The 12,261-nt window shown below is 38.9% G+C and overlaps 1 protein-coding gene across 1 annotated transcript in view; it reads left to right on the top strand.

Moving 5' to 3' along the window:
• bmp7b (bone morphogenetic protein 7b) overlaps nucleotides 1-12,261 on the top strand; it is a 31,717-nt gene that overhangs the window by 16,659 nt on the left and 2,797 nt on the right. Inside the window, exons 2-4 of the mRNA XM_077569569.1 lie at nucleotides 3,506-3,698; nucleotides 6,017-6,165; nucleotides 11,243-11,446. Of these exons, the coding sequence (XP_077425695.1) occupies nucleotides 3,506-3,698; nucleotides 6,017-6,165; nucleotides 11,243-11,446 (546 nt within the window). The remainder of the gene's footprint in view (nucleotides 1-3,505; nucleotides 3,699-6,016; nucleotides 6,166-11,242; nucleotides 11,447-12,261) is intronic.

Consider the following 12,261-nt stretch of genomic DNA (forward strand, 5'->3'; position numbering starts at 1 on the left):
CTGTTAATGCTTTAACTTTGATAGGAATAAATCATAGATACTCTAACTGGATTCTATTTTTAATATTATATTTGTATATAATACATTCATATAAGAAATAAAATATATATTATATTTTATTTTTAATATAATTTATTACATTAATTTTTCATAACAATATTATATTTGTAATATACATCATGTATAGGAAATACATTTGTCAAAGTAGACTGTGTCTGTGTTTTCTTCCGTAACTCTAATCATTTATCGAACCGAGGGTCAGAAATCAAGTTACTAATTGAATCTTAATTTCAATGTATTATTACTGCCCTACACATGATGGACATGTGGTCCGTAGAAGTACCACTCTGGGAGTTGACAACTTTTTCGTATCTTGAAAAAGATGACATGGCACTGTGTTTGCCAGGTGCATTTTACAACTCTAAATGGATTGGGAGCTTGAAGTCATCATTCATCATCTTTGTTGTACTTTGCTACATGTGGCCAGATCAAGTCGAATGATGTGGGCCCTCACTGCTTAATCAGTAACTTGTATAAAAAGCAAATCAGACGCCAGACTAAATGATGAAAGCAACTCACTTTCTGCATGTGTGTGCACGTGCAGAAAGTGAGTTGCATCTGTAATTATGAATGACAGAAACCCATAATGATTGTCTAACTGCGCTGTGACGCACAAGGCTGTCTGCTTCACAGGCACTACTTTGTGATACTTATCCCATGTGTGTGCATGATGTGGACCCTCGGCACACTTGCATAGTAAGAGTGGGCATGTTGACCTTTTTTGCGGTGTGCATGCACATGCGCGCGTGTTTGTAGCACAGGTGGAGCAATGGCTTAAACACTTCCTCCTTCAGGAAGTCATTAATGTTTGGCTCCCACATCTAATGACTGCCATGCTACTGTAATTGTCAGAACAGGTTCACGTTTAGGCTAAAGCGCCACTCGGATCTAATGCTGCCACAAACTTCATAATTTTTACAGCGACAAAGTATTGAAAGAATGCTCCACTTTGTGTAGAAATTACGCAGGGTGAAGAATCAACAGAAGTCTTGTTAGAAAAAGTTTTGAATTGATTCATCTTTTGCTACTTTTTATAATAGAAAACTTACCTGACATTTAAAAATGGATGTTCACACTTTTTATACCTACAGTAAATGATAGATGTTGATATTTAAGGTGCAGGCGGTCTTTAAGGTAAAAGTACATATTTAGAGTCTCTTTGAATCCTACTAATGCTGACTGGGTTTATGACAGACATAAACGAAACGAGATGTGGGGTGCGCTGGAGGGAAAAAAAACATCACAGCAAAAAGAGCAGAGGAAGCAGCAGGTGCACTAAGAGTAAAACAACTCCGCACAGGCATGTGTCAGGCATGTGCACAGTGGAACATGCGTAATAGTGACATCATGACACGTTCATATCGTCAACAGCTGCTTTAGAACTTGTGCGCGGTCATCAGAAATTCTCATTAAACTGGGGTGTTGTGACTTAGCGTGAGTGTGATGTAGGTTTGAAAAATAAATGGCTCTGTTTTTTCTGCCTGTGTTTTGCCAAGGAAGTCGTTACGTAGTGAAGAACATTTGATGGGTGGAGCTTAAATCAACAAGGAGGGGGTAGAGTAGAAGATTAGGCAACACGGAAAGTTAAAATAGAAGTTGGGGAATTGTTTTTATTTTTTATCCTTTATCCAAGTTAATGTACTGCACATGTTAAACACTGGCATATTTTTTTGGAGGATCTTCTTCGTAGTAGCGGGCCCAGGTTTCTGATCTGAATACAATTATTAACACCTTCATCTTCCAATACGTCAACTCCTAACGAAGTCCAAACCTCTAAACTACAAAAGAGATGTTAAATAACTCCAAATAACACACGTCACATTCCCAGAAATACTGATGCGGAGCCAGAAGACTTCCTTTCTTTGTTCCAGTCTGTCTGTGTAAGCTAACTGTACCACACACACATACTGATTTGCAAATGTCCCCAAAAATGTATTTCTGAGTTAAAACGAGCCAGCCAGACACAGGTTTGATTGACAAGACTCACAACATGAAGTTTTTCTATAAAAGTGCGCCTTGAAAATGAAATTTTAAACATGTCCGACATCGTCTCAACCTCTTAATCAATCTTTGATGTGCATTTAAAGTTCAACCAATCAGAACCAATTAGAGGAATAACATAAAGTAGCTGAATCCAATTAGAGGATGGACAAATGCTGACATCACACTGAGGATTTGTGAGAATTGTCGGAATTTAAAATTGGATTGGTTAAAAAGAAAAAAACACTGATTTCAACGGTCTGTGTGTGTGGTCATTGACCATTGTTCAAAGCAAGCCCTATGTTGGGCAAATAATACTTGCATGGCAACACATCAAAGTGGAAATCGGATTGGACCAAAAAAAAACAAGAAAAAGAAAAAAAAACAACGGCTGGAAATAACTGATTACCATTTCATGTACACTTTAAATGTAAGTCTGTGTTATGTAAAGGATTTGGGCCAGCAGAGAAGGCCTGACTGCACGCCACTGCATTTTAGTAATAGAGAAATCTTTCTTACACCCTTCTTCAATATATATATAAACATGACCTCAACTGAAAGAAAGCTTTGCTTGTTAAACCAAATTAAACATTCAAAACTCATTGCACATTTTTCAACTCAAGACCCAAATTTGATATGTGGATGCTGCACAAGATACACACTAACCTTAATGTATTGTGTTTTTAAATGACATATAGTTCACATGCATTAGTTTTGTACACGGCAGGTTACATGAATTGAGTCTGCCCTGTGACTGACTGGCAACCAATCCAGGCTCTCAGTCACTCGTGACCCTAATGAGAACAAGTCGCACAGAAAATGGATGGATGTGATTGATTAATTAGTCTGACAATTGGCAACTCAATGAAAAGCTGACCCTGGACTGAAACCCTAAATTTTGGAAAGAGCTAATCCAAAGTGTTTGTGGGTGTATGTGAGGTCTTGTGTCTGTGTGAGATGTTGAAAGTTGACCCTTATCCCTGGGACGTCCTGCCGAGACATAAGAGGAACATGCTGAGGGGTGGTGGAGATGATGTGTGTGTGTGTGTGTGGGGGGGGGGGGGGGGGGGGGGTCACTTCCCAACGGGCGGTTTGTGCTGAGGAGACGATAGGAAGTGTGTACTCCAAACATGGATTCTCAACTCACGAGAACCAGATGAGGGGTGGACTGGAAGACTCTCTGGGGCTGAGGGGGTAGAAGAGAGATGCTCGTAAACTTGTCAGAATGTGCTTGCGTCTTTATCATAGTGCTCACCAGATGTCGCTTTTAGCTCGTAGGCCACGACCATCAAGACAAAGCACATTAATGCGCCTAATGTAGCGATCACCAGCTTCTCAACAACTACGAGCTATTTACAACCAATGACTGTCATTCAAAGGCAATTCCATAACCGCATGTGATGCAATGATGGGTCCCATCCACCCATTAACAACACCTGAAGCCAACTTTGTTTCCTTCTTGCAGTGGAGCATGACAAGGAATTCCTGCCAGTGCGACGGCATCATCGAGAATTCCGATTTGATCTGTCCCAGATTCCCGAGGGTGAGGCGGTCACTGCTGCTGAGTTTCGGATTTATAAAGACTTCATTCATGAACGCTTTGATAACGAAACCTTCCGAATCAGCATCTACCAAGTGTTGGAGCAACATTCGGACAGGTGAATAGTTCTGTTTATTTTTTTATTTTTAGGTTTTTGCTTCTGTCTAAAAATGTGCTATGGTAAGTACTGGTGTGAACAACTAGCAGAATAAAGATTACGTATCTGACTCACCCATAAATATAGTAGCGACAAGAGGTAGGCACATCAATGAATTTTGAGTGTCCGTCATTTGGCATTCGTCAACACTCGGGACCAGTGTTGGGAACGTTACATTAAAAAAGTAATAAGTTATAGTTACTCATTGCTTGCTTAAAAAGGTAACTGAGTTACTAATTTAATTACTTCTTAATAAAAGTAACTCATTACCAGGCAAAGTAACTATTTTCACCACTTAAATTTCTTTTTTTAATATCATAAAATTTAGATTTTTGATTTTTTATCATTATTTTATTTTTATACAAGGAATTCAAATATTATTATTATTATCATTATCATTATCATTATCATTATTATTTTTTTACACAAGGAATTCAAATTGCGTCCAGGCTATATAGGGTGTTTTCATTTATTTTTGTGAGTATTCATGTCACACAAATGCCTCACTCCATAAATGTGGCAATAATAATAATAATAATAATAATAATAATAATAATAATAATAATAATAATAATAATAATTCATTAAATTTGGAGTGGTGATGTATGTTCTACCACTGCCAGTTACTACAGCAATCAGAATAATAATACAAATAAAATAAATACTGGATAGATGGTGATTTGTGGCACATATGTCATCTATAGGTAATTTGTAGACAGTCCTAGCCAGTCCCTCCAGGATTTCCCGGGCATTTTTTATGATTGTTGCTTTTTTGCTTCCAATACCGATTCCGATATCCGGCTGTGCAGTATCGGCCGATTCCAATACCGTACCGTTATTACGCCGTTTGAAAAAAAAACGTTTTTTATTTATTCTAAAAAACTGCATACTCACTTGGATGTAAAATCATTACTATCTTGTTCAGGCACTGCTTAAAAACCTTTTTGAAACAGGAAATGCATGCATCGAACACTTGTGATCACACGTCAGTGAGTGTAAACTGCATTCAAATTTCTAAACCTATTGGTAAATGACATCGGCCCGTTATTTGTTAGTACTCGTCGATACCGATGCTTGCGTTTTAATACAGTATCGGTGCCTCCTGATACTGATATTGGTATCGGTGCAACACTAGTTAGTATATCTGGTAAGTGTATATTTACTTGTTAACTGCAGAAGAAAAAGAGTGGCTCGGCCGCAGCCCCAGGAAAGAAGTGGTAGTACTTTGCGGTGCGTTAGCAAAGTGGGCGTCCGGCATCTTTGTTGCTGTCATTCGTCAGGCAAATGGGTATCCGTCATTGACGGACTGAGAAGGTCCATCGGTGCTGACCCGGTTATTGATGACTACAATAATGGACGAAAACCCACTTCGGGCAATGCTTAGTCTGTTGATTTTTCGAAGTTTCCCATCATTCGTTAATCTTCAAGAAAACAGGCGTCCGTCATTGATGGATTGACGGACCTTGTGTCATTATTGGCGGAATGCCCACCTCTGCTAGGGTCACATCAACATTTATCATTGTCATTAATGAATTGTTATGTTCTTCTGCATCATCTTATTATAATAAGGGGTTTAATACATTGTAAAATGTAAAAAAAAAATGTTTCAAGAAAAAAAGTGCACATTCATTGTAGCATTAATCTTAAGCTTCTCCAACAAAACCACACATTCTACATCCAGGCTGTTTAAAGGTGCCACAATGGCATTGCATGCATTGACCTGCTTTCTCCAAGCATTACAAAAGTGTCCTAGTGAACAAAACAGTGGTGGGTTAATCTACATGAATGAATCAGAGGCCTGTGACACACTATCTGCCTGCTTAGAAAATAGGTCGTGATACATGAATGGCCACACAATAAAAAAAGGGATTTTACTCTCCATCCCAGAAAGGCGGCAAAATCACAAGGTACTTGGTGGAGCAATGTGTCCGACCCTGCACCATTTAGCTTTCTTCTTTACTCTGAGTTTTGAACATTTTCACAACTATTTTCTTCTGTCTATGTTTCCTTGTGTCTTTCACTGTCTTTCCTCCTTTTGACTTAAGACTCATGTTACCTAAGCCAGTAATGGACTGTGTGTGTTGTACGAATGGCCCGTCATTTATAAAGCCATTATTGTCAATTAAAGAAATGAAGTGTTCCCTTGGGCTTCGCCATCTGGAGCGCCCCCAGCTCCATCCTCCCAACCTCCCTCTTTGCTTGAAATGCCTTCCATTCCCTTTGCTGCTCCTTGCGGTCGTTTGGTTTTGACACTCTCGTCTTCTGTGTTCTCTGCACAGAGAGTCTGACCTTTTTCTCCTGGACTCACGAGTCATCTGGGCTGCAGAGGAGGGCTGGCTGGTTTTTGATGTGACGGCCACCAGCAACCACTGGGTGCTCAACCCAGGAAGAAATCTGGGTCTGCAGTTGGCTCTCGAGGGCACAAACGGTGAGTGCCACAAGCATCCATAACTGGGGAACTTGAAATGAAAGACAATACAGTGTACTAAAACACCAAATTAAGATCACTGCATACAGTAGCCTACATGAAATAATCAACACTAATCATTGGGTGGTGACTCTTTGAGAATAAATTATATGGTACAGAGCATGTGGCAGACCAATCTTCACACAAGTCTAGTAATAGAGAAAAAAGAGGGACAATACAGTAAATCACTAAATCCCACTTAAGTACACACAAACTTCTCTTCCTAATTTCCTGCATATGCATGATTTAATTACTTAAAAAACTTTCACCGATATTTAACTAACCCCCATTGAATGTACCAGAGGCTGTAGTAAGTCCAGCACCTCGTGAAGGTGAAGGTGAAACATCATATTGCATGTTTTGAGTCATTTTAGTTTTGCCAACAGCCAAAATGTGTCCCTCCTATACTATGCCAAACATTGACATTATCTGTATCATAATAACTGTAAAAATTCAGCACCAGGTGACTTTTTTTTTTGGCTGCAAGGAGCATTTCCCTCTGCTGATGGGTGCTTGGATTTTGAAAGTACCGATCACAAACAATTATTTGACTCCCTTTGCATGTGGCATGATGGTTCTGGGCAACGTGCAGATGATCAACAAAACACTTACTCATTTTTCTGTTGATGCACCATGCATTCGGATTAAATTACTTTTATTAGATTTATTAAAAACAAAATGCAAAAAACAAAACAAAAACATGCTACTTCAATGTGGTCCTTTGAAAAAGCAGTGCAAACCTCATTCCTCAAGAATTAGGGCCACCCTCAGAATTCATGTCCAAAGTCTGGATGGGAGAATTGGCACATCTTTAAAGTGCCGAAGGAAGGCGCAAACAGGAGAATATGGCCCAGTGACATTTAGGGCCCTATTTTCATAGGGCACAAGTTTAGCAAAGTGCAATCTAACTGTGCACGCTGGAATATTTTTACGGGCGCAGTTTGAAATGTGTTTTTACACCGTTATGGGAGTGAACATAGTCGACTTGATACCCGGGCAATCAAAATGGCTTCTCTCAATCCCTTTACATTCAGTGTAGGAGAGACAGGTGGTCTACATGGCGGAAGAACTGACTTGCTGGAGTCAGTGTTCATTTTGACAAGAACATTTTATTTAGTTTTAATTATAGTCTTTTGACTAAAATTAATTGAAGTTTTTGTCATAATTTAGTCATCTGATTGTATTTTAGTTTTAATCCAATTTTAGTCGATGAAAATAAAGGGCAATTTTAGTTGACGAAAAAAGAGCAATTTTAGTCAACTAAATTGACAGTTTAGTCGATATTTTCCTTTAGCGTACATTACTTTTATACAGAAAATCATAACACACCTATTTGTAACTGCAGTTTAACACGCAAGACACATTTAATACAACAGTGTCTTTATTAATTGTTTTAAAGAAATGTTGAACTGACAATAATATAACTTTCACCTAAATAAAAAAAAGTGCAGAATTGCTTGAGATTAATTTTACAGCTGCACAATGAATGTAAACATGTTTGAACATTAAAGAAAGTGCAGTGAACACTGAACAGTCTGAGTGGTTGTTTTCTCCCACCCGCGTTTTATTCCTTCTGATTGGACTTGGTTTTCATTTTCGTTTTAGTCATTGACGAAACTGTCAGTCAATTTTAGTTATCGTTTACGTCTCAATGAATGGCTTCTATTTGAGTTTTTTCGTTTTATTTTCGTCTGAAAAACAATTTTTGTGACGAAAAATTTTCGGCGGCGAAATGATCACTTCCGTGAGTCTGTGCAGGAAATTAGTGCAGACAAAGTACATTTTGAAATCATTGCTGTTTTGTTTACCCTATTGGTAACTCACCATTTAACTATTGTTTGTCACTGTCCTCTTTTCACATCAGCTACCTTGACATTGCAATAATCCAAGGTAAAGTTAACTAAACACTGAATTGATGAACAAACTAACAATTTAGTAGGAAGAATCTAGCTTCAAATGGCGAAAAAAGTTTAATATTGCTTGTCTGTTTTGTTTGGGAAACACATTTTACATTCCGCACTTAACTGTTTGACTTCACACTCACACAAAGTCAGAAGAAATAACTCTGGACTCTAATACGTCATTGTCATTAGTCTGATGCGAGATGGTGTCCTAATTTGTAGCAATAGGGATTCGATATATATATATATAGATATATCGATCATGGTAGTGCCATGCTGACCATACACTCACATGCATTACGTTATAATATAGCCTGAATATAAATATTTTTATATTTGAACAACAATCAAGTCTGTCAAATTATCATGTCTCAAATCAAGTCCTGAGTCTTTAACTCCCCCCATTCCAAGTCGAGTCTCAAGGCTTTTGGCAATCAAGTCACAAGCAGTGTCCTTGAGTCAACTTGAGTCTCACATATTTAAAGTCCGTAATGTGAAAAATGTCTTCTAAATTTGACACTCCACTGACAATATTGCTGATTACAACACTGCCAATTTTGAATGAGTAAAAAATAAATAAACCAATTATGTAAACTTAGGCTTCAAGAGTGTGAAAAACTAAGCCGCCGTGTCTGCTCTCAAACCCCTCCCACCTCAACTGTTGACTATCAAGAAAATACCAATACCAACCTTGATGCTACTTTGTCTTTCCTTTGCTTTAACATAACTAAAGTACATGCTTGAGCCACAAAAATATATTGTGCATACGTTTTTAATTTGTTTATATTTGACTTTATATTTAATATTTATATTGCAAAACATTTAAACGGCTGGTGCAGTGGCAACAAAAGAGGGTCACACTAGTTTCCAGAAGGTACAAATCCCCTCTTATCAGAATAAACTCCATCAAACCAGCAACATGGTTAGCATGCTTGCAGGAAGTATGTCATGTTATCACATTTTCAAGAATATGACCGCTTGAGGTTGTCATCGCCAGGTTCGTTTGTTAGCCTTCGGGAAACACTGTCAACAAACAGCGTTGATTACAAGCGCGTGATTAACGACACGATGTCTCTCAGGTTGGCAGGATGTTACACGCTTGGCGAGGAAAACAGATGCTTTCATGTTAAGGGAGGGAACACTGCAACTATGAGTGTTTGTTGAAGTGCCGATGAGGGGTTGCGGGCGAGCATGTGCAGACAGGAACACACACAGGACGGTCTGCTAGCGGCGACAACCAGGAGCCTTGATTTACCACCAAACGATGATCAGACGCACATTCTTCTGTGCAAGCACTGGGCCACACACGCGTGTGCCAACACACCCACGCAGAACACACCAAGAGGTAAAGGCCTTGATGTTAACCATTAATTTTATTTCACACTTTGATGGGTGTGTGGGCACTCTAGAAAGTAAAATGTGTTTACAAGCAATAAGCAGATAGGGAAATGGATGGATGGATGAAAAGTCGGTTTTCATTAATATGTCGAGTTAATGAAAACGAAACAAAAATGTTTTCGTCAGCACACATTTTTCACCGGACGTAGACTAGACTAAAACCTTCAGTAGTGGGACTAAATCAATCTGCATTTTTCGTCGACTAATGAAGCTTGGACGAAAATGTACTTCACTTAATGAAAACTTGACTAAAATCTATGGACATTTTAGTTGATGAACAAAAATAAGATTTTGTAAAATCTTGTCTCTGCTAATCTGTCACTGTGACACTGTCGTGTGACACCAGGGGCGTAGCCAGGAATATTTCATTGGGGGGGGCCAGGGTGAAACAATGACTCATATAGGAGTGGTCATAAGTTCATACCTGAAATGTCTAAATAAGTGTTTCTGAACCATGCAGCCATACCGTTCGCATGCCGACCTTGGGCTGGGAGCACCGACTAGTGGGCTGCATGAAATAATTTCAGAGCATATGTTATGAATTTAATTCATTGGAGCTGTTACAATTGTCAATGAGTTGCTCAGTTACAATAGAGCTTTCTGACACTTGGCGGCAATAAAGCAAATGTCTGTTACTAACCTGTAAACAATAAGTAGAAAAGGAAACCGAACAGTGAAATTCATGACTAAGTATAATTTTTTTTTTTTTTAACTATGTTGATTTTACACACGTTTATTTGTTCAAAACACTGAACATTGAACATACAAATAAATAAATAACAAAAACAAGTAAATTATGCCTTGACAACTGTGTCCAAAAACACACCCGCAGATGCGACACACTTGTTTGTTGATTTTGTTAAAACATTTTTTTGAAGGTTTATAGTAATAAACGTAGGTTTGTGTGAATGCCACGTGTGTGAGCTTTGAAATGTTTTGGGAATTATTTTTCTATCTGCTTCAGGAGCTGAGATATGAATTATTTAGTAGGTATTGACAATATTGTTGAATATCCAGGATCCGGGGGGGTCTGTGGGGGGATGGCCACGTGCCTCTGCCATTGTGTGACATACAGTGACACACCCCCTTTCAAATCTGCATCTAGCAGGTGCAACATGCAAAAGCACATGGGACAGACAGGAGGTGGATTCACGGTGAAAGGTTTCAAAAAAAAAAAAGTAAAATATATTTATAGTGTAACTTTAATTTAACGGTTGTAACGTTCCAACAGTAATGTTAATCCGACCACTAACTAATGCTGGCTAACTTACTAGCTCGTAGCATGGAGCCATAGTAGCCACTTGTTGATATACTGTAATTGTGAGTGACGTTGTTTTTCATCAAAAAGATGAGAGAAATTTTTATGTGAAATAATTTTAGATCCAATATGTTTAACGTTATATGCTGACAAATAAAATAAAAATACAGGGTTAAAATGATTGTCCTGACTAAAACTAGATGAAGAAAATTACGGACTAAAATAAAGACTAAAATGCTAGATTTATAGTTGACTAAAAGTTGCCTAAATAAAAACAGGATGAGGTTGACTAACTATGATTAAAAACTAACAAGTGTGATTAAAACTGGACTAAAACTGAGACTAAATTTAAAAATGTCTGATGAGTTTAACACCAGTGTGATTGTTGTTCCAATAAGGAAGCACACATTTCATTTCCAGAAAAACGATTTTCAATGTCAATGACACTGTTTTGCACTCATCTCTGTGTCGCCCTCTACAGGAGAAAGTATAAATCCTCGTGCAGGCGGTCTGATCGGTCGGAGTGGGCCGCACAACAAACAGCCATTCATGGTAGCCTTCTTCAAAGCCACTGAGGTGCACCTGCGGAGCATTCGCTCGGCACAAGGAGGCGCCAAACAGCGGAACCCGAATCGCTCCAAAGGGGCCAAGAGCCAAGAGGCCCTGCGAGTGGCCAACATTGCAGGTAATCGACAAAACCGTCTTCAGGAGTAAACTACACGCAGCACGCAGTTACATGACCAAAAGCCTTCTGTACGCTTTACTCTTGTTTTGATGGAAAAAAACATGTACAGATAGTTTGATCAAATATGAAATATCCACAATAATCTGTGTGGATCTGAAATCTGAAAAGGACACTATCTGCTCCGCCCTATTGTTCTACAGGCCCCAAAAGAAGTTTGGCAAGATTAAATTGTGAAATCACCAGTCTAGCTGCCTAACAAGTTTGGCAACATCATATCTTTCAATCCAACAAGCCTGCCATGAACCTGCCAGTTTGTCCATTTACGAATGAAAATTAAATTATTCAAAAAAAAATTCTTACCAAATGACGCTATAGCAGTCAAATCATAAGATTTGCAGTCCATATTGCATGACCTTTCATTGGGGTGCGAGAGGTTCGTGTTTATGGGACCCGCTGAAACATTAGACCGTAATGCCAGAGCTTTGAGTATCCCTCCTCCCGCCTTTGTTTATTTACACAAGCATTACAAGAGCAGTTGGGTCCGTGTTCCCTACGAGGAGGTAAAAGGTTTTTATGGCAGAGCACATCTGGGGTGTGCTGCGGGGCAACCGGGGCCACAAACACATGAGCTTGTATGGAACTTTTTTGACCAGCGTCACTTTAAGTGGATGATGAGAACCAGTCGCTCCTGATCACTGATGACTTGGATCCTTCTTAGCCAGAAATGCATCACAGACCTGCCGGGGGTCACCACAACAAGAGAGAAAGTCTACTATTGTTCTTCGACATGAGTGTGTTGAACAGCTGTGGCACAC

The sequence above is a fragment of the Vanacampus margaritifer genome, chromosome 1, assembly GCF_051991255.1.
Source record: "Vanacampus margaritifer isolate UIUO_Vmar chromosome 1, RoL_Vmar_1.0, whole genome shotgun sequence".
Lineage (NCBI taxonomy): Eukaryota > Metazoa > Chordata > Actinopteri > Syngnathiformes > Syngnathidae > Vanacampus > Vanacampus margaritifer.